The sequence below is a fragment of the Bubalus bubalis genome, chromosome 17 (genome assembly GCF_019923935.1).
Source record: "Bubalus bubalis isolate 160015118507 breed Murrah chromosome 17, NDDB_SH_1, whole genome shotgun sequence".
Taxonomy (NCBI): Eukaryota; Metazoa; Chordata; class Mammalia; order Artiodactyla; family Bovidae; genus Bubalus; species Bubalus bubalis.
In genome coordinates this window covers 16,858,767-16,881,352 of record NC_059173.1, presented here as the reverse complement: position 1 = coordinate 16,881,352, position 22,586 = coordinate 16,858,767, and the positions used below count along the sequence as shown (strand labels likewise).

The window sequence follows — 22,586 nt, the reverse complement described above, 5'->3', positions numbered from 1 at the left end:
ATATATTTTACTTGGGAACATATGTTTTACATGTTGCACATGCAAAAATCCAAATGATACAGATGTAGGCACAATCATGGGCCCTGAGGCTTTCTGAATCTTACTCTCCTCCTCAAGGGTTAGCAGCACTGTTAACATTTGGGGTGCACCCTCCAGGCATTTTCCTCTACATTTAAATCACAGCTGTAGTTAGACAGGAGCATCTCAAGGAGAGATGGGAACAAGCCATGCAAATATCAGGAGGAATACAATTCCAGGAAGAGGGACAGCAAGTGCAAAGGCACCGTGGCATGCTTGTGTTGCTCAAAGAAGAGGAATTCAGTGCAGTTGAAGCGGAGGAGGGAGGGAGCAAGGGCTGGGAGATGTGGATGGAGAAGCAGCAACCAGATCCTTTGGGGCCTTATAAAGCCATAGTAAGCAAGGTATTTTCATATTTAAATTGCAGTATCATATTCCATCCTATGAAGGAACCAGTGTGTATTTAACTGTTCTCCCACTCTTGGACATTTAGGCTGTTTCAAGGTTTCCCTTATATCAAGTGGAGCTGCCGTGAGCATCATTGCATATCCTTGGTTCTCATCCCTGGGCTTCACATTTGAATCATCTGGAGGGCCCTAAACCTATTGATGCCCTGCCCTATCACTGGAGATTCTATTTTAGCTGGTCCAGGCTGGGCGCTGGGCACTGGGGATTTTCATGTGTTTTACATGCCTTTTTGTGACACTGAGAAGTAGACTGCTGGGCAAGTAGGCACAGAGATTTTAGAAAATGACCTTCTGAAAGGCTGTGCCAATGTACTGTTCCACCAACAGTGTGGTATCCCGGTCTTCACACTCTCACCAACCTTGATATTATCATGTGTGTGTGTGTGTGTGTGTGTATGGACATCTAGTATTTCATTGTTACTTTGAGTTATCTGGCTACTGGAGAGATCGAACATCCTTTTTTGGTTTACTTTTTAAAAAACTTCTTCAGTCTTCCATTAAATTTTTTCTTTCTTTTTTATGAATATCTTTTTCATGTTTATTCTTCATCAATATTCTTCTTCATCAATATCCCACCATCTTACATCCTTTTCAAAGCAAAAATCTTTCCATTGTTGATGACTTAGGTCTGACTTATCTTTATCACAAATTATCTGAACCAACAAGAAAGGCCTTTCTGATCTTCTGGAAACAGGTAATGTTTCCCATTTTTCATCATGGAATCACAAAAATTCTCTGAAGACATCTGTGCAGAACAATTGCCAGGAAGCAAGCCTTACATCAGCCAATAATACAAAGAATAAGAGAGATTTGCTCTTATGCTTTTGTAAGAGCAGCTTCTTGCTTCCTACCCCTCATGATATTTATTCTTCAGTTCAGTTCAGTTCAGTTGCTCAGTCGTGTACAACTCTTTGTGACCCCATGAATTGCAGCACGCCAGGCCTCCCTGTCCATCACCAACTCCCAGAGTTCACTCAAACTCACGTCCATCAAGTCAGTGATGCCATCCAGCCATCTCATCCTCTGTCATCCTTTTCTCCTCCTGTGCCCAACCACTCTCAGCATCAGAGTCCTTTCCAATGAGTCAACTCTTCGCATGAGGTGGCCAAAGTACTGGAGTTTCAGCTTTAGCATCATTCCTTCCAAAGAAATCTCAGGGCTGATCTCCTTCAGAATGGACTGGTTGGATCTCCTTGCAGTCCAAGGGACTCTCAAGAGTCTTCTCCAACACCACAGTTCAAAAGCATCAATTCTTCGGCGCTCAGCCTTCTTCACAGTCCAACTCTCACATCCATACATGACCACAGGAAAAAACCATAGCCTTGACTAGACGGACCTTTGTTGGCAAAGTAATGTCTCTGCTTTTCAATATGCTATCTAGGTTGGTCATAACTTTCCTTCCAAGGAGTAAGTGTCTTTTAATTTCATGGCTGCAATCACCATCTGCAGTGATTTTGGAGCCCCCCAAAATAAAGTCTGACACTGTTTCCACTGTTTCCCCATCTATTTCCCATGAAGTGATGGGACCGGATGCCATGATCTTCGTTTTCTGAATGTTGAGCTTTAAGCCAACTTTTTCACTCTCCTCTTTCACTTTCATCAAGAGGCTTTTTAGTTCCTCTTCACTTTCTGCCATAAGGGTGGTGGCATCTGCATATCTGAGGTTATTGATATTTCTCCCGGCAATCTTGATTCCAGCTTGTGCTTCTTCCAGTCCAGCGTTTCTCATGATGTTCTCTGCATAGAAGTTAAATAAGCAGGGTGACAATATACAGCCTTGACGTACTCCTTTTCCTATTTGGAACCAGTCTGTTGTTCCATGTCCAGTTCTAACTGTTGCTTCCTGACCTGCATACAGATTTCTCAAGAGGCAGGTCAGGTGGTCTGGTATTCCCATCTCTTGAAGACTTTCCCACAGTTTATTGTGATCCACACAGTCAAAGGTTTGACATAGTCAATAAAGCAGAAATAGATGTTTTTCTGGAACTCTCTTGCTTTTTCCATGATCCAGTGGATGTTGGCAATTTGATCTCTAGTTCCTCTGCCTTTTCTAAAACCAGCTTGAACATCAGGAAGTTCACGGTTCACATATTGCTGAAGCCTGGCTTGGAGAATTTTGAGCATTACTTTACTAGCATGTGAGATGAGTGCAATTGTGCGGTAGTTTGAGCATTCTTTGGCATTGCCTTTCTTTGGGATTGGAATGAAAACTGACCTTTTCCAGTCCTGTGGCCTCTGCTGAGTTTTCCAAATGTGCTGGCATATTGAGTGCAGCACTTTCACAGCATCATCTTTCAGGATTTGGAATAGCTCAACTGGAATTCCATCACCTCCACTAGCTTTGTTCGTAGTGATGTTTTCTAAGGCCCACTTGACTTCGCATTCCAGGATGGCTGGCTCTAGGTCAGTGATCACACCATCGTGATTATCTTGGTCATGAAGATCTTTTTTGTACAGTTCTTCTGTGTATTCTTGCCACCTCTTCTTAATATCTTCTGCTTCTGTTAGGTCCATACCATTTCTGTCCTTTATCGAGCCCATCTTTGCATGAAATGTTCCCTTGGTATCTCTAATTTTCTTGAAGAGATCTCTAGTCTTTCCCATTCTGTTGTTTTCCTCTATTTCTTTGCATTGATCGCTGAGGAAGGCTTTCTTATCTCTTCTTGCTATTCTTTGGAACTCTGCATTCAGATGCTTATATCTTTCCTTTTCTCCTTTGCTTTTCACTTCTCTTCTTTTCACAGCTCTTTGGAAGGCCTCCCCAGACAGCCATTTTGCTTTTTTGCATTTCTTTTCCATGGGGATGGTCTTGATCCCTGTCTCCTGTACAATGTCACGAACCTCTGTCCATAGTTCATCAGGCACTCTATCTATCAGATCTAGGCCCTTAAATCTATTTCTCACTTTCACTGTATAATCATAATGGATTTGATTTAGGTCATACCTGAATGGTCTAGTGGTTTTCCCTACTTTCTTCAATTTAAGTCTGAATTTGGTAATAAGGAGTTCATGATCTGAGCCACAGTCAGCTCCTGGTCTTGTTTTTGCTGACTGTATAGAGCTTCTCCATCTTTGGCTGCAAAGAATATAATCAATCTGATTTTGGTGTTGACCATCTGGTGATGTCCATGTGTAGAGTCTTCTCTTGTGGCATTGGAAGAGGGTGTTTGCTATGACCAGTGCATTTTCTTGGCAAAACTCTATTAGTCTTTGCCCTGCTTCATTCCGTATTCCAAGGACAAATTTTCCTGTTACCCCAGGTGCTTCTTGACTTCCTACTTTTGCATTCCAGTCCCCTATAATGAAAAGGACATCTTTTTTGGGTGTTCTAAAAGGTCTTGTAGGTCTTCGTAGAACCGTTCAACTTCAGCTTCTTCAGCGTTACTGGTTGGGACATAGACTTTATTCTTACTTCCTTCTAATGCAAAGGGAGGATATGCTGAAGTCAGAAAGAACTCGTTTCAGTCTCCTTATAATGTAGAAGCTTTACCAGTAGAGAATGGGTTCATATCTGCCAACTCTGAACCTGCTAATAGGAGATAGTCATGGGATCCTTAACCTTAGAAGTCAAGTTCTTCTTTAATGGAACTTTGGAACATGATGTCTTTTATTGCTAAGAATGACAAGCAAGTATTTTTAATACGTGGTGGGAGTGTGTTTGGCTGTTTAGGTACCTACAAGGCCACCTAGGGATGTAAAGTCAGTGAAAGTACAATGTATGTGTATTTAACTTACAGAAATAAACTGTTCATATTTTTCAAAGAGAAAAAAAGCAACTGTTGAAATGGAGATACTGGCCACCAGGCTGCTCGATGCTTATGAGTATGAATGGGTATAGGACTCCTGTTGAGCTCAGAATGTGGTTTCAGTGTTTGAACATACGACACGAGCCCTAAACAGCCAACAACCTCAGCTGGTGTTCGACCCAAGGACAGTATCCGTCCCCACAGTGGAGGGAACACTGGCTATATTGGGGTCATCAGGAGATGCTGTGTGACTCTCAAATAGGGCACCCTCCTATAGATACGTCCAAGATTAATTTTCATTATTCAAAGCTCACCTTATGCCCCGACATTATAATTTCACCCCTGAATAAGAAGCGGCTCCACTGGTCTCCCTCACACCCAGGTTTGGTCAACTGATTTTGTGCTAAAGGAGTTCCACTGAATTCAACCAAGCATCAGACACGTGACCATGAGCATGATCACAAGGAGAGAAGAAAGAGGAGACTTGGGAGATGTGTAAACTTTCTAGGAGGTAGGGCAGGGGAAGTAGCAATCACTGAAGCTTCTTCCAGGTGGCTTAGGAATGTGAAAAAGTCTTACTTTGCAGCCTACGTCTACCTATTAATATATAGGACTGCTCTCCATTAGGGACTTTCCTGGTGGTCCAGTGGTTAAGACCCCATACTCCCAATGCAGGGGGGTTTAATCCCTGGTCAGGGAACTGGATCCCACATGCTACAACTAAGAATTTGCATGATACAACTAAAGGGCCCTGTTGCTGCAAAGAAGAAAAGATCCTAAGTGCCAGAACTAAGATCTGGCACAGTCCAAAAAAAAAAAAAAAAGAATGTTCTCCATTAGAGGTAAAGCTTTAGTATAGTGTTTTTACAACATTAGAATACTTAGAACTAGGTTTTGGGGGTTAGCAATGCTGTGATAATGCATGTTTCAGGGCCATTCGGAGTTTTGATTGCGGGTCTGGGAATCTGTATTTTCACAAGCATCCCCGCTGGATCTGTCACAGGTGAGACCTGTGGTTTGTGGAACATGACAAGAATAGCCTAACCTTGCTTGAATCCTCAGACGCCAGCAGAAAGTAAAAGCCTGCAGACTTGTTTTTGGCTGAGGATGCGAAAAATCAGGATCAATAAACAGATGGCTGCAGTATTTAAATGTTTCACCTCTGTGATTCATTTCTCTACTTTCCCTAGCAACCTGTGAACAGGGAATTTGATAACTCCAAGAGACTGCAAATTTCTGATTCCATATGAACAGAGCACTTCTCTCCTGCTAGCTCAGCATTCTATCCCAAACTGTTGAATAAATTTGAGTTCAGTAATTCCCAGTTCTAACAGATTTGATGTCATCAAACTCTTAGTTTTCTTTGCTCCAACCACCACATGACTTACAAAGATATCCTGTAAAATTAGGATAGATGATACAAAAAGAGATCATATTTGTGGTTACTGGAGGCAGGTTCTGAGGGGAGGGATAACTGGATGGTGGGGGTCAAAAGGTACAAACTTTAGTTATAAGATAAGTACTAGGGATGTAATATACAAGGCGATAAATAAACGCTGCTGTGTGTTATATGTGAAAGTGGTCTAAAAGAGCAAATTCTGAGAGTTGTCATCACAAGGAAAAATTTTCTGTTTCTTTCTGTATCTATATGAGCTGATAGGTATTCACTAAGCTTACTGTGATAATCATTTCATGGTGTATGTAAGTCAACTCATTGTGCTGCACACCTTAAACTTATACAGTGCTGTATGTCAATTAAATCTTGATAAAGCTGGAAGGAAAAAAAAATTAGGATGAATGAGACTTTCATATGCGCTTGGGTGAAGACTATCATGACCTGAATCTGTTCCAAGAAAGTGAACCACCAGAGATTTCAATCATTTGAGAGAGAAGAGATTGGTTACGGTTTTCTTAATAAGGGTAAGGAATATATATATACACACACACATACATATATACACACACACATAAAGGCACGTGTGCTCAGTCATGTCCAACTCTTTGTGACCCCGTGGACTGTAGCCCACCAGGGTCCTCTGTCTATGGGATTATCCCAGCAGGAACACTGGAGTGGGTTGCTATTTCCTCTTTCAGGGGATCTCCCTGACCTAGTGATTGAACCCGCGTCTCCTGCATTGGCAGGCAGATTCTTTACCACTGAGCTACATGGGAAGCCCTTTTTGCAGGACTTAACAAGTTTTTAAAAGATAGTAGGAGATTTCAGACTGTTTTTTGTTTTTTTTTTTAATGAAATACAGAAAACTGACATACTCAAAGCTTTTGGTCTTGCCTCTAGGCTAGGCCTTCTCTAAAGTCAGATTTTCCCAGCCCCTCCATGGAGGTCCTTGCTTTGATTGTTACAAAAGCATCTCTCTGCGGGTACACCTCCTGGGTGGTAAAATGATTCCTGTCCTTGGCCTTGAGTTTGATATAACATGTTAGGATGACGAGTTTGCTGATGTAAATGAAAACTGACCACTCTGTTAATGGCTAGTGCTATTAGTGTGTTCTTCCTTTTCGATTTGGGAGGAAGGAAGACTGGCAGAGTGTTCTAATCACCTGCAGCAGAGTCTTTGGAAGGGAGTGGGGAGCTTGAAAATGCAGATTCTTGGTCCTCGCTTATGACTCAGTGAGTTGGAATCCTTTGAGGTAGGGCTCAGATGTCTAACTCTTTTAAAACTCCCCAGGTAAGTCTTCTGCAGCCCAAAGTTTGGGAACCTCTACTTTAGTAATTCCACAATTTGGTTCAATTCCTCCAGTAAGCCAGGCTGGGAAATTTATTTCAAAGGTTTATTGAGAAATCGGGTCTTGTTATTGGTTTTAAAGGAAAACAGAACTGATTTCATTCACTGAGGTCTAGTTTCTTACTGTCTCATACACATACACACACACACACGACAAAGCTTTTAAATTTTAGTTTCTCTGTGGAATTCTAACTCTGGAAAGTATTTTTGCTTTTTTGGATACCACAGAAGGAAAAGTAGCTAAAGGGAACCTGACCATACAGATGGGGAAACAATTCTATCCTCACTTTATAGAGAGGCAAATTGAGGCACAGGAAGCTTCCTTGCCAGGGTGGGACTTCCCTGATGGTCAGGTGGCTAAGACTCTGGACTCGCAATGCAGGGGGCCTGGGTTCGATCCCTGGCCAGGGAATTAGATTTCACATGCTGCAACTAAAGAGTTCATATGCCACAGTTAAAGATCCTGTGTACCACAACTAGAAGATGCTGCTTGCCACAACTTAAAAAAAATCCTGCACACCACAACTAAATATCCCACATGCAGCAATGAAGACTGAAGATCCTGTGTGCCGTGACTAAGACCTGGTGCAGCCAAATAAATAGGTAAGATCAAAGTAAATACTAAAAGAAAAATGCCAGAGTGGTCTGGGTGGTAGAGCTAGGATTTGAGTCCTGGCAAAAAGAGTGCTGAGGGCCAGGCTCTAACCACTGTGAAACGCTTCCCATCAGGGAGAAGCAATGGAGAGGTGACCTCCTCTCCTATCCTTCATTACTACTACTAACAAAACCTCAATCACAAGGATACAAACATCAGTGCTTCACCTGCATACAGAAACATTCTTATTGAGAATGGAGGAAGTCCTCATGTGGAGAACTTCCTCAATGGAGGAAGACTTCTGGGTCCCCAGTGAAACTTCTTGCCTGGAATCTAATAGGCAAACTGAACTTTGAAAGCCATATTGTCCACCAGAAACTCTATAAAGTGGATAATGTCCAGGTTGCAGGTGTGATTTTTGTATGTTTTTGTTTTGTTTGGGGCCCTCATCATGTGTTTAAACTGTGTGAACTGGTTGTCAACATCTAAAAATCAGGAGATTTTTAAATAAAGACCCAACTTTCCAATGATTTTTGGAAAATGGGCCCATGAGGTCTGTGTTCTAAGTGGTGACAACCAGCAGGAGCAGAGTGGTGGCTCCCTTTAAACTGTGCTCCTCTTCTCACCACAGTCCCCACTGTTCCCGATCAACCTGCTTCATGCATGTATAATATGTTCCCTGCCTCACTCCTGCAGCCCTTTGACTTTCTTACCCTTGGCCCTAACTCATCATCTGGTGGGTTGGAACCTCAAGGCACCAGCATTATAGTTATAATTCTACAGTTATCCACAAGGTAAGAGCCATCTACTGGCCTTTGTTAGTGCGTGTACTAGAAAGGATGTGCTGGCTTAAAGGTTGTGAGGTGGTGTGGTTAACAACAGCTTCCAGGAACTTCTCTGGCAATTCAGTGGCTGAGACTCTGTGCTCCCAATGCAGGGGGCCTGGGTTCAATCCCTGGTCAGGAAACTAGATTTCTTATGCCACAACTAAAAGAAAATCTTGCATGCTGCAACAAAGATCGAAGATTCTGCGGGCCTCAGCTAAGACCTGGTATAGCAAAACAACAACAATAACAACAAACATTTTCCAGAGCCAGGTTACCCTGGGCTTACCCTCAGTCTTTTCTACTAATTAATTGCGAGATATCAGGCAAGTAGCCTCATTTCTCTGAGCCTCTGTTTCTTCATCTGCAAAAAATGGGGATAATATCACCTACTTCCTGGGGTTGTTGTGAGGACTCCGTGAGATTTAATTCCTGTGAGAGCGTGGAACAGTACCTGGCATATGGTGAGTTCTAGGTCAGTGTCAGTTGCTATTATTATAACCACTTAGCTCAAACACTGATCTGGGCAGTATGTATTTTCACAAGTCCCCAGGAGTTACACCAGGACTTGGCCTTATTTACCTGGAACACCGTCCTTCGAGTTTGGCTCATCTATTCAAAGCCCTGAACTCAGTTCAATAGCATCTTGAACTCTTTGAGGTCCTTCCTCCAGTCATGCTGATAATCATAGTAATAATTAACAAATGGTTTGTATTTCTTTATGCACTGAAAAGGAACAGATGCCAACCTACACACATTCTGTGCATCGTCTTATTAACCTTCACAGCAGGTTTATTAAATGGGTACAATTATAAACCCCAGTTTAAAGGGGAAGAAACTGAAGCTGAGGGAGGCAAGCAGTTGGCAGAAGGTCTCACAGTAAGAAAGTGGTAAAGGGGGGGGGTACTTGTGCCAAGGAAGTCTGGTCCCAAACCTGCACTGTGTTACCCCACACCCCACGGCCCCATGCTCACACATGCAAGCACATTACACTTCCATTAAAGAGGAAAGTCGGGTGTGTTCTCATCTATCTTTCAACTGCCTTCTCCTTCATAGGCCAACATCAATTTGCCATCTTGTAGGCAAGACACTGTGAGGTGCTTTTGACATCTTAGTGTCTTTTTCTCCTCTCTTTTGGTCAAAAGAGATCATATTTTTTCCTTTATGACACTTCCTATTTTGATATCTCCTCCTCCACCCAACGGCCCCTGATTGCTCATGGATCTGGCTTGTCTGATAGTAAGTCGACCCACTGGGACATCCACTACCCTCTTGGTTGCCAAGGTGGGCTTGGCTGATCTAAAAGGTGTCCCCTTCCTCCCATACCCACCCAATGGGCCCCTTCCTGAAACCAAGTCAAAAAGACTGATCTTCCCAGCTTGAGGGAAATGGTGTTGGAGGAACAGTGCTGCTATGAGAGAAGAGTGGAAGGATTTCTGAATTCTTATCTGTTTAGCCAGGAGTTACACAGTGAGACAGAGATGAATCTGGGCTTGTCATTCCCAGATCCTGGTTGTCCATCACACCACCTTGCCCTTTGGCAAAACTCTGATGGAAAGTATCAGTGGTTCTAGTGGATGGAGCCCATCTCCGCTGGCTGGAGAAATCAGAATAAATTTGTCCTGATCCAGAGAGAAACATCATCTCTTTGTGAGACGAGAGCGCACTGAAAATACCAAACATAGGCAGAGACCCTTCTGTTCTTAAACTAAGAACAGTCAGGCTAGTTGGATGCAGTGTCATGTAGGAAATCATTTAGCAGATTAGATGCTAAGGCAGAGCAAGTGATAACTTAAAGTTCCACTTATTGTCATGCACTTCCCACTCTCTTACAGTTAGGTGGAACTATGTGACTGGTGTTAGTCGATCAAATATGAGCCTAAGTGACAAGTATCGCTCCAGGGCTGAGGCAGTGAAAACCCATGTGGGATTCTCTGGCTTTTCCTCTCTCCTGTCTTAGCCTGAGAAGCCCTCATGTTCTAGATCAGAGGCTGGAAAACTATGAGCCATGGGCCAGCTCCCTGTTTTTATAAATAAAGCTTTATCACAGACAGCCACATTAATGCATTTATAGATTGGATATGGCTGCTTCTGTGCTAAAATGCAGAGTTAAGTAGTTGCAACTGAGACGCTAATAGTGGCCTAAAATATTTATCATCTGGCTCTTTACAGGAGAAGTTTATTGACTCCTGTTTCAGACAGAGCAGCTACAAGATGGTGTAGTCTGGACCCTGAGGGACTGTGTGGAGGAGAGACTTTCCGCAAACCCATGTGGCCTATGGAATAGCAGTGAAGAAAGATGAAAACCCTTTTGTTTGAGACTGCTACTGGAGCACAATCTAACCTATCCTAGCAGTTTCCAGTGGGCTTTTCAAGAAAAGGCACCTTAGAGGACTTCCCTGGAGGTCCAGTGACAAAGACTCTGCACTCCCAATACAGGGGGCCTGAGTTTGATCCCTGGTCGGGGAACCAGATCCCACAAGCTGCAACTAAAGATTCTGCATGCCACAACTAAGAATTTGCATGGCACAACTAAAGATCCCTCTTGCCACAACTAGATTCCGCATGCTGCAACTAAATGTCCCGCATACCACAACTAAGAGCTTGCATGCTGCAACTAAAGATCCTGCATTCTGCAACAAAGATGGATTCCATGTGCCGCAACTAAGACCTGGTGCAGCCAAAGAAAAATAAATATTAATAAAACCAGAAAAGCTTACCTATTTCCAAGTGAAGTGAACTGTACAAGAAATAGCAATGACGAGAAGGCCAATAACGATGGAGGCGATGGCCACCCACTTGGCATTCCTTCCAAGCCGCTTGGATCCTTCAATGTCTCCATCCTCATAGCTGTTCTGAGCCTGGGGGACACAAGGGAAGAGCTGGTGATGACAACCCACAAGGAAAGACATGGTTTCCCAGGCTGATCTGAGCCAGTGGCATGATTACCACCTCCTCCAGGAAGTCTTCCCTGAACTCCCAGTCTGAGTTAACTTCCTCTTCTGTAGTTCCTGATTACTTTCATCTTAATATTTACCTTAGCATATTGAAAAGAATGATTTGGCCTCTCCCATTAGAGTATAAGTGTTATGCGAGCAGGGACCATTGTCTCCTTGTTTAGCACAGTATACCACTGTCCAATGCAATATTTGTCATGTAGATGATATGCAGTAAATATCTGTATGCTGAAAGGATGAATGGGTACATCTGTCTCATCCATTAGAACAGGGGTCTGCAAGCCATGGCCCATAGGCCAAATCCAGCCTGTGATTTTTGTAAACAAAGTCTGTAGGGAACACAGTCACAATCATTTGTTTACTACTGTCTGTAGCTGCTTTCATGTTACAACAACAGAAATGAGCAGCTGGGACAGACAGCGTATTGCTTACAAGTCCTAAAATATTTATTATTCGGTCTATGACAGAAAAAGATTGTCCACTCCTTATGCTAGAAGGTCAGGGACCCTGGCTGACCTGTTCACTCTTTTGCTGAAGCCAAACTGTCATACACCTGGCACCTACTCCTACAGCTTCCCCAGCTGTTAGAATACTGGGAAACTTCTGTACTGACTGTTAAGTAGCAGCAGCCACTTCCCAATTTCCCAGCCATCCTGCTCTCTCCACTGAGTTTCTCCAGACATCTCCATGATGCAGGGTATCACTAGGCTCAAGATGGTATCCTTGTGCAAAGGTACAGAATCTTCTGTGCCCTTTGGAGAGATGTCTGGTCCATTGTAGGAACTCAAGAAATCTGTATTGGCTGAATGGGTGATGAATACATTAGTTTTCCTACAGAATATGAGTTCACTGATGGCATCCTGGAGCCCCAGGCAAAGGAGAGGTGCTCAGAGAGTCCTTGCTGCTGAGTTGAAGGTCAGATGCTATCCTTCTCTCTTATTATAAGCCCTCTTTATCATAACTCCCACTACTGAGACTTCCCCAAAAGCTGTGCTGTAGCCCAAAGAAGACTGGAAATATGCATTTGTAAGTTAGGGATAGAATGATTCGATCCATGCCATGAATTGCAGGTTTCCGTGGGAACCTCTATTCTTGACTCTGAAAGTACAGCACTTCAATAATAATCACCCTTCTTCGTGGACTATGAAGGGGAATGAGGCATATGCAGACAATTACAAGCCAGAGAAACTCCCAGTAAACCACAGAGCTTTCTGCTTCCGGAACCTTCCATTAATTCTTGGATCTGGGCCATCTTAGCAACAGGCTGGGAGACTTGCCTCCCCAGGGAGTCTTGCTATCAGGCCTCTTGTGTGAATGGGAGAGTGAGAGCTTGAAATGATGCCAGGGGCTGCCGGCAGGGAGAACTCCAGAACCCTGCATCCTGAATTCTTAACCCTGTGTGCCCATCAGAAACACTTGGATAGTATTAAAAATAAATGCCACAGGCTTGGCCCTATTCTGGAGAGACTTCAATTTAACTGGTGTAGGAGCCAGACACCAGTTTTTTAAAGTAGAAATTGTGGTAAAATGTGCCTGACATAAAATTTATCACTGTTGAGTGTACAATTCAATGGCACTAAGTACATTCACATTGTGCAAATATCACCGTCATTAATCATCTCAAACTGAAACTCTGTTTTCATTAAACACTCACTCCTCATTCTTCCCACCACTCCTCCCCATTCCCAGCCCCTGGCAATCACCATTCTATGTCCTGTCCTTATGGATTTGACTACTCTAGGAATTTTATATGAGTTGACTCATACAATGGTTGTCTTCTATGATTGGCTTATCTCGATAAGCATAATGTCCTCAAGGTTCATCTATGTTGTAGCATGTGTCAGAGCTTCTTTCCTTTTTGAGGCTGAATAATATTTCATTTTATGGATATGCCACATTTTGTTTACCACTCATTCATTGATGGATACTTGGGTTGCTGCCAGAGTATTTTTTAAAAAACCTTCTCAAGGTCAAAAACCTTTGGTCTAGACAACTATCTTCAACATCGTGCAAGGTCAAGATGTTCACCATCTTAAGACTTAACCCAAGAAAATGTGTCATGGAGTGTGGGCTCTAAAATGCAGAGAGATCTAAGTTCCGATTTCATGTTTTATCAACTGTGAGAATTACAGCAAGCTATCAAGCTTTCTAAGCCTCAGAGTCCTCATCTGTAAATTGGGGACAATAGTAATAACACCTCCTTCATATTGGAGGGGCCAATGAGTTAATGCATGCAAAGTGGTTAGCACTGGTCCAGAACATAATTTATGCTCAATAAATTAGCTTTTACTATGAATTGCCACTGCCTGTTTTATTCTTCTTCTAAAGCTGAGGTCCTTGGGGTGAAACAGAATCTTCTGGGCTACTTATGAGAATTATAGGCGATCAATCTCTACTCCTTGCTAGAACAGAACCTGGGGACCCACGTTTGGGAAACTTTGTTTTAGAGGCTTCACAAGTAAAGTCACTGCATAGAATCCTAGAACCCTGAATTGTGAGTTCATAATCAGTTTAAGATTATATAGATTCAGACTCTCCTAAATTGATCATTATTCTATCATGGTATCTTCAAAAAACCCAGTTCTGAGATTAGTCATGGTGATTTACTTGCACTGCTGTAACCAGGAAAAATAAAACAAAGAAAACAATGAGACATTCCTTGCCAATCTCTCCCCCAAACATTGTCAACCCCTGGCTGTTTGGATGAAAACCCAGTTTCGTGTTCTCAGTAGCAGTGGGGAGAACAGCCAGTGTGTGCCATGGTGAAGGGTACATCTACATCTGTGCATTGCCCATGAGCGCAGGGGAGATGGGGGCTACCCAGGCCACTTTCTGCTGCAGATCAGCAGAGCCATGCTGGTGACCTGGCTAAGGGGCATGGGGGTGCAAGACATGGGCGAATCCTGTCCAATCTTCATCACGTGTTAGCAGTCTGGCATCTTGTATGTAACCCTTTTCTTTGCAATTCACCATCCCTCTGGAGCTCATAAAGGAGATGTTGAGTCATCCCAGGAATGGATCCATGGTTAGCTTGAAAAACAGGTGAAAAGCCTCTTTCAATATTAGTTGTAGACTCTTTTCTTCCCAAAAGTCCTTTTATGAATCCCTTTCTTCCTCTGGTTCTTGGAGAAGGGGCTTCCCATGGGTAAATCTGCTGGGTAAATGTAAGGATATGGGGGAAGGGATGAAGGTGGGGTTATTTAGAACTCTCACATTTCACTTTAAACGACTTCCCTGGTGAGGGGCTCTGGCTTCAGGGTCATCATCCAACAACAGAGCAGGAAGGGATTAATCCCCCCATCCTCAGTTCATTGGCTGGAGTTCTTTTCTCTCCCAACTGGAACTGTGTATTAATATAGGTCTGTTGGCAGATGCTACAGATTGAAGTGGTAGAAATGGGTTTGAGAGAAAATGCATGGTTTATAAATCTTTTTCTGAAGGGCTTAAAAAGCAAACTATTCCATCTGCCGTGGAAGAACTATAAAGAAACAAGGGATGACTTTGATACTTAAATTTACATGATCGTCTTAGTTCTTTCACCAATTCTGAATGCAATTCATGAACATGTAAAGTATTTGAATGCCATATAAACGTACACTGTAGATAGTAAGCTCTTTTCTCAATTCTATTTCCCAAAGATAACAGGGTAGTACATTTGCTTCTAGATTTTTTTTTCCCCATGAATAATATGAAAGGAAAACTGACACTTTCTCCTGGTTTCATTATGACTAAGCACATCACGTACCACAGTTCATGAGAAATAGCAATTTGTATGCTGAGATAAACCAAGAACAACAGGTTAGTCTGTTTAGCCTGCATCCTTCCAATACTGAAACCTTGAGTATTTCCCATAAGGCTTTGCAAAGACAATTTCATCTTTGCCTTTTGTGACATGGATACCTAAACACAGGTCCCCTCCTTTGTGGATATGTAATCTTTTGAGAAAGATACTGTTTTGCTTTGTGTTTTTTTTTTTTAATCAGGAAAAGATTAATGGAAAACCTGGTAATCTTGGAAATTTTGTATTCATTTCCTTTAAATACTGTGGTTTGCATTTGGCTGGCTGGTCATTTTGAGGCTGGACTTCCTTGTATTTCTTTTCAAGTAAAATTTTTTTTCTTTTCTAATTGTTTTGGCCTCAGTTTTTCTTTGACAAAAATCATAATGATACCAGATAACATATACTGAGTATTTGTTATGGGCCAGACACTTTTCAAGGATTATTTCATCAGTCTTCATAACAACCCTGTGAGGCAGATGCTTTGTTTCCATTTTACTGATGGGAAAACTGAGTCACAGAGAAGTTAAAATAATTTGCCTGAAGTTACATAGCTGGTTTGATTCTCTCTCTCAGAGTTTTTTCTTTTCCTCTTAGCTAAAAATGTCAATGGCACCCCACTCCAGTACTGTTTCCCGGAAAATCCCATGGATGGAGGAGCCTGGTAGGCTGCAGTCCATGGGGTTGCTGAGAGTCGGACACGACTGAGCGATTTCACTTTCACTTTCCACTTTCATGCATTGGAGAAGGAAATGGCAACCCACTCCAGTGTTCTTGCCTGGAGAATCCAATGGACGGAGTAGCCTGGTGGGCTGCGGTCCATGAGGTCGCATAGAGTCGGACACGACTGATGCGACTTAGCAGCAGCAGCAGCATACTATTTATGTTCTGTAACTTGCTTTTTACCACTTGTCATAGGGTGGGGTGGCTTTCTAAGCTCATGCTTCTGGGTTTGTCTCACTGCTGTTTTCTTTATCCAGTCATGATTTAAAGTACGTTGATAAACTTTATAATGTTGCACTGTCCTGATTCTTGGGGAAAAACCTTAATTTGTCATGATAAACTTTTGGTAGGTAACTTTCTGTTTTCAAAGAACTTCAAACTTACAGAAAAGTTGCAAGTATAGTTGTCTCACTCTTTTTAATGGATTTGTACTCGTCACTTAAATGGTCACACCTCACTAACATTTCAGCATTTAAAGTTTGTGGCAATTACATAATATGCTGCAACAGACACCCTCATTCATATAGTTTTGTACACATCTGAGTGTCTTCTTGGGATGGATTCCTAGGAATGGGATTACAGAGTCAAAGGGTATATTTGTATTTGGAGATAGAGTAAAATTGCATTGTAGAAAAACTGTACAAATTTACATTCGCACTAACAGTATTTATGTGTCCTTTCCTCCACAACCTTGCCCACACTGTATGTTATTCATCTATTTTTGCTGTTTTAACAGGCGAAAAAGAATCTCAAAATAACATTTCTTTATTAATGATGAAATTGAATCATGTTCAGATTTCCACTCAAACATCACCTTCTGAGAGAGGCCTTCTCAGATCAGTTTATTTAAAACTTTCCCAAGTGACTAATACAGTGCCTGGAGATCAATAAATACATGTTGAATTAACAAACATATGTATGGATAAATGTTTGTCCGGTGTATTTCTTTTTTTTTTTTAATAACTTTATTTATTTTTGACTGTGCTGGGTCTTCGCTGCTGCATGGGCTTTTCTCTAGCTGTGGTGCGCGCAGGCTACTCTTCGCTGCAGCGCATGGGCTGTGACGACTTCCCTTCTTGTGGAGCACGGGCTCTAGGGCACACAGGTTTCCATGTCGCAGTGTGTGGGCTCAGGAGCTGCAGCTCCTGGGATCGAGAGCACAGGCTCAATAGCTGTGGCACACAAGCTCAGTCCTTCTGTGGCACGTGACATCTTCCCAGCTCAGGGATCGAACCCGTGTCTCCTGCATTGGCAGGTGGATTCTTTACCACTGAGCTACCAAGGAAGTCCCAAATGTATTTCTTCTTAATGATTTTTATACTTATATCTTTTTGTCTAGTTGTCTATTAATTTGTCTGATAATTATACATTTGCAGAAACTTTTTACATATTATAGGTCAGCACCATGCAATAGAAATATAATGGGGACCACATACTTAATTCAAAATTTTCTGGACATCCCTGGTGGTACACTGATAAAGAATCCACCTGTCAATGCAGGGGATATGGGTTCAATCCCTGAGATGGGAAGATTCCACATGCTGCAAGGCGCCTAAGCCCATGTACTGGAGTCTGTGAGCTGCAACTACAGAGTCCATGTGCTGCAAATGCTGAAGCCCGAGTGCCCTGCAGCCCACGCTCTGCAACTAGAGCAGCCCCCACTCTCCACAAATGCAGAAAGCCTGCATGCAGCAGCAAAGACCCAGTGCAGTAAAATAAATTTTTTCTAGTAGCCACATTAAAGAGGTAAAATTAACTTTAATAATATATATTTTATTTAACCCAACATGTCCAAACTTTTATCATTAAAATCTGTGGTGCTATTTCAAATACTCAATAGTCACATGTGGCAACTCTAAGAATAGCACAGAAAACAATATACATTAATCTATTACGTATGTTGCAAAATTCTCTCCCAGTTTCTTCTGGCCCATTGTCTTTTTCCCCTAAATTATAAATTTTATTTTGATATAGCTTAGGGTTCACAAAAAGTTACAAATATAGTACTAAGAGTCCCCTTGTACCTTTTACCAAGCTTTGGCTAATGATGATATCTTAAGTACCCACAGTACTTGGTCAAAACCAGGAAATTGAAGTTGATTGATATTAACTCAGTTACAGACCTTATGCAGATTTTACCAGTTTGCACACACACTCTTTTTCTTTGTTGTTTTATTTTTTTGGTATGTGTATAGCTCTATGAAATTCTGTCACCTGCAGACTGGAGTGACTATTGCCACAAAGAAATTCTTTCATGGAGGGTATAGAGAAAAGGGAACCCTCCTATACTTTGGTGGAAATGTAAGTTGGTGGAGCCACTATGGAAAACAATATGGAGGTTCCTCAGAAAACAAAAAATGGAATTGCCATACCATCTAGCAATTCCACTCCTGGGCATATGTCCGGACAAACTGTAATTCCAAAAAGATACATGCACCCCTATGTTCATAGCAGCACTAGTCACAATAGCCAAGACACGGAAACAACCTAAATGTCCCTCAACAGATGAATGGATAAAGATGCAGCACATTTATATACAATGGAATACTACTCAGCCATAAAAAGAACAAAATAATGCCATTTGCAATAACATGAGAACAACCAGGATTATCATATTAAGTGAAATAAGTCACAAAAAGTAAATCACTTATACGTGGAATCTAAAATATACACAAATGAACCTCTCTAGGAGCTGACTGTGGCTCAGATCATGAACTCCTTATTGCCAAATTCAGACTTAAATTGAAGAAAGTGGGGAAAACCACTAGACACTCAGGTATGACCTAAATCAAATCCCTTATGATTATACAGTGGAAGTGAGAAATAGATTTAAGGGACTAGATCTGATAGACAGTGTGCCTGATGAACTATGGAATGAGGTTCGTGACATTGTACAGGAGACAGGGATCAAGACCATCCCCATGGAAAAGAAATGCAAAAAAGCAAAATGGCTGTCTGGGGAGGCCTTCCAAAGAGCTGTGAAAAGAAGAGAAGTGAAAAGCAAAGGAGAAAAGGAAAGATATAAGCATCTGAATGCAGAGTTTCCAAGAATAGCAAGGAGAGATAAGACAGCCTTCCTCAGCGATCAATGCAAAGAAATAGAGGAAAACAACAGAATGGGAAAGACTAGAGATCTCTTCAAGAAAATCAGAGATACCAAGGGAACATTTAATGCAAAGATGGGCTCAATAAAGGACAGAAATGGTATGGACCTAACAGAAGCAGAAGATATTAAGAAGAGGTGGCAAGAATACACAGAAGAACTGGACAAAAAAGATCTTCACGACCAAGATAATCATGATGATGTGATCACTGACCTAGAGCCAGCCATCCTGGAATGTGAAGTCAAGTGGGCCTTAGGATGCATCACTAGGAACAAAGCTAGTGGAGGTGATGGAATTCCAGTTGAGCTCTTCCGAATCCTGAAAGATGATGCTGTGAAAGTCCTGCACTCAATATGCCAGCAAATTTGGAAAACTCAGCAGTGGCCACAGGACTGGAAAAGGTCAGTTTTCATTCCAATCCCAAAGAAAGGCAATGCCAAAGAATGCTCAAACTACCGCACAATTGCACTCATCTCACATGCTAGTAAAGTAATGCTCAAAATTCTGCAAGCCAGGCTTCAGCAGTATGTGAACCGTGAACTTCCTGATGTTCAAGCTGGTTTTAGAAAAGGCAGAGGAACCAGAGATCAAATTGCTAACATCTGCTGGATCATCGAAAAAGCAAAAGAGTTCCAGAAAAAATATCTATTTCTGCTTTATTGACTATGTCAAAGCCTTTGACTGTGTGGATCACAATAAACTCTGGAAAACTCTTCAAGAGATGGGAATACCAGACCACCTGACCTGTCTCTTGAGGAATCTGTATGCAGGTCAGGAAGCAACAGTTAGAACTGGACATAGAACAACAGACTGGTTCCAAATAGGAAAAGGAGTCAAGGCTGTATATTGTCACCCTGCTTATTTAACTTCTATGCAGAGTACATCATGAGAAACACTGGGCTGGAAGAGCACAAGCTGGAATCAAGATTGCTGGGAGAAATATCAATAACCTCAGATATGCAGATGCCACCACCCTTATGGCAGAAAGTGAAGAGGAACTAAAAAGCCTCTTGATGAAAGTGAAAGAGGAGGGTGAAAATTTGGCTTAAAGCTCAACATTCAGAAAACGAAGATCATGGCATCTGGTCCCATCACTTCATGGGAAATAGACAGGGAAACAGTGGAAACAGTGTCAGACTATTTTTGGGGGCTCCAAAATCACTGCAGGTGGTGACTGCAGCCATGACATTAAAAGACACTTTCTCCTTGGAAGGAAAGTTATGTCCAACCTAGATAGCATATTGAAAAGCAGAGACATTACTTTGCCAACAAAGGTCCGTCTAGTCAAGGCTATGGTTTTTCCAATGGTCATGTATGGATGTGAGAGTTGGACTGTGAAGAAAGCTGAGCGCCGAAGAATTGATGCTTCTGAACTGTGGTGTTGGAGAAGACTCTTGAGAGTCCCTTGGACTGCAAGGAGATCCAACCAGTCCATCCTAAAGGAAATCAGTTCTGGGTGTTCACTGGAGAGACTGATGCTGAAGCTGAAACTCCAATACTTTGGCCACCTCATGCGAAGAGTTGACTCAATGGAAAAGACTCTGATGCTGGGAGGGATGGGGCAGGAGGAGTAGGGGATGACAGAGGATGAGATGTCTGGATGGCATCACTGACTCGGACGTAAGTTTGAGTGAACTCCGGGAGTTGGTGATGGACAGGGAGGCCTGGCATGCTGTGATTTATGGGGTCACAAAGAGTCGGACACGACTGAGCGACTGAACTGAACTGACTGATGAAACAAAGACTCACGGACAAAGAGAACAGGTTGCCAAGGGGGTGGTGGTTGGGGGAGAGAAGGGGTGGGAGTTTGGGGTTAGCACATGTAAGCTTTTATATACAAAATGGATAAATAGCAAGGTTCTACTGCAAAGAGGACCTATGATAAGCCATATGGAAAAGAATATTTTAAAAGAATGTACATATATATAAATATATATAACTGAGTCACTGTGCTGAACAGCAGAAATTAACATAACATTTTAAATCAACTATATTTCAATTTAAAAAAGAAGATATTCTCTCATGTTACCCTTTGTAAGTCACATCCTTTCTCATGTCCAAGTCTATTGTCCTTTAATTTAGGTTTGTGGCATTTGGATATTGCCCAGAGTTCACTTCCAAGCTGTGACATTTCCTCATAATTTCATAAACCAAGTACCTTTACTTTAAGGTGCTAAATAGCAATTTGCTGTCTCCGTTCGCCACGCAAAGTACATTAAAAAGAAAGACCTTTAGATTCTTTCCAGCTCTTATCTTCCACTGTGAGTCAAATGAATATTTGTCAGCATGTAGAAAAAATGGTTGTCCTCAAATATTTTATAAGGCCTCAAGAGTCCCCATCGGTGGTTCTTCCCTTTTCTGTGAGGCTGGGCTTATGCTAGCAAAATGTAACAGTCATTACAAAAGCTAAAAAGAGCTTTCAGGTCTTGGTCAGCTGCCTTGAACCAGCAAAGGTCATGCTTGGGAACAGAAAAGTGGCCAAGTTCCTTTCTCTTGTCATAAATACTAGTGACGTCATGCTCACTGCATCTGATAATTTCAAGCTTGTTTATACGTCCTTTCCTTGGATGGACACATGATATGCAAATACTCTGGCAGGAAAGTTGTTTGGGAGCCAGAAATGAGGATGATTGTCTGAAAGTTGTTTGGGAGCCAGAAATAAGGATGATTGTCTCTATGCCCAACTGCAAGAAGGCTGCAGCAGGGGCCGGCATGACTATGCTGTGAGGCCATGCAGCCAAGCCTCCTGGCCATGTGTCAGAAGGTACAGGTAACTGCTGGAAGCCACATTTCCAAGAAGGAGACACCCAGAAAAATTCCGCAAATTTTAATAACTGGCATTGAACACCAATGGGTCCAATGTTCCGGGACTTTGTGACACTTTATATCAATGACAAAGTTGATCTCTTGTCCTGAGCCAGGAAAATATGGAGAGTACTTTGTCCATTCCCTCTGGTCTTTAGAGCAGAGCTCTTGCTGCATCCCACATGATACTGGATGAGACAGCATCACCTATGGAGTGGCTGCCAGGTGAAGATCTGAGATGAAACTCTCTAAACGGCTATGTTTAACATTCATTATACTGGTAGCCGTACCTTAGAATCACCTATGTCCCCAAAATGCCCATGAAAATTCCTGTGCCCAAGCTCCACCCCAGATCATATGAATTAGGATCTGTGGGGATGAGACTCCAGCATTGGTATTTTTTGAACAGCTTCTCAGGCCATTCTGAGAAGAGTTGAGAACCACTGTCCTGGATGGACGGCCATTCATTCCTTCATCCAGTCATTCATTCATTCAAAACTATTTATTAAGCATCAACTGTGTGCCAGTCACTGTTTCCTGCCCACATGGAGCTGACATTTTGGTAAAGACTAAAAATAAAATACTTAAACCTGTAATTTTCTTGGGCTCCAAAATCACTGTGGATGGTGACTGCAGCCACAAAGTTAAAAGATGCTTGTTCCTTGAAAGAAAAGCTATGATAAACCTATACAATGTATTAAAAAGCAGAGAAATCATCCTGCCAACAAAGGTCTGTACAGTCTAAGTTACAGTTTTTCCAGTAGTCATGTATGGATGTGAGAGTTACACCATAAAGAAGGCTGAGCACCAAAGAATTGATGCTTC

General features: G+C 42.1%; 1 protein-coding gene across 2 annotated transcripts in view; it reads right to left on the bottom strand.

The window, feature by feature from the left end:
* Positions 1–22,586, bottom strand: part of TMEM233 (transmembrane protein 233) — a 70,910-nt gene that overhangs the window by 25,269 nt on the left and 23,055 nt on the right. For both annotated transcript variants that reach the window (XM_044930170.2, XM_025267621.3), the window contains exon 2: positions 11,115–11,255. In XM_044930170.2, coding sequence (XP_044786105.1) covers positions 11,115–11,255 — 141 coding nt within the window. The remainder of the gene's footprint in view (positions 1–11,114; positions 11,256–22,586) is intronic.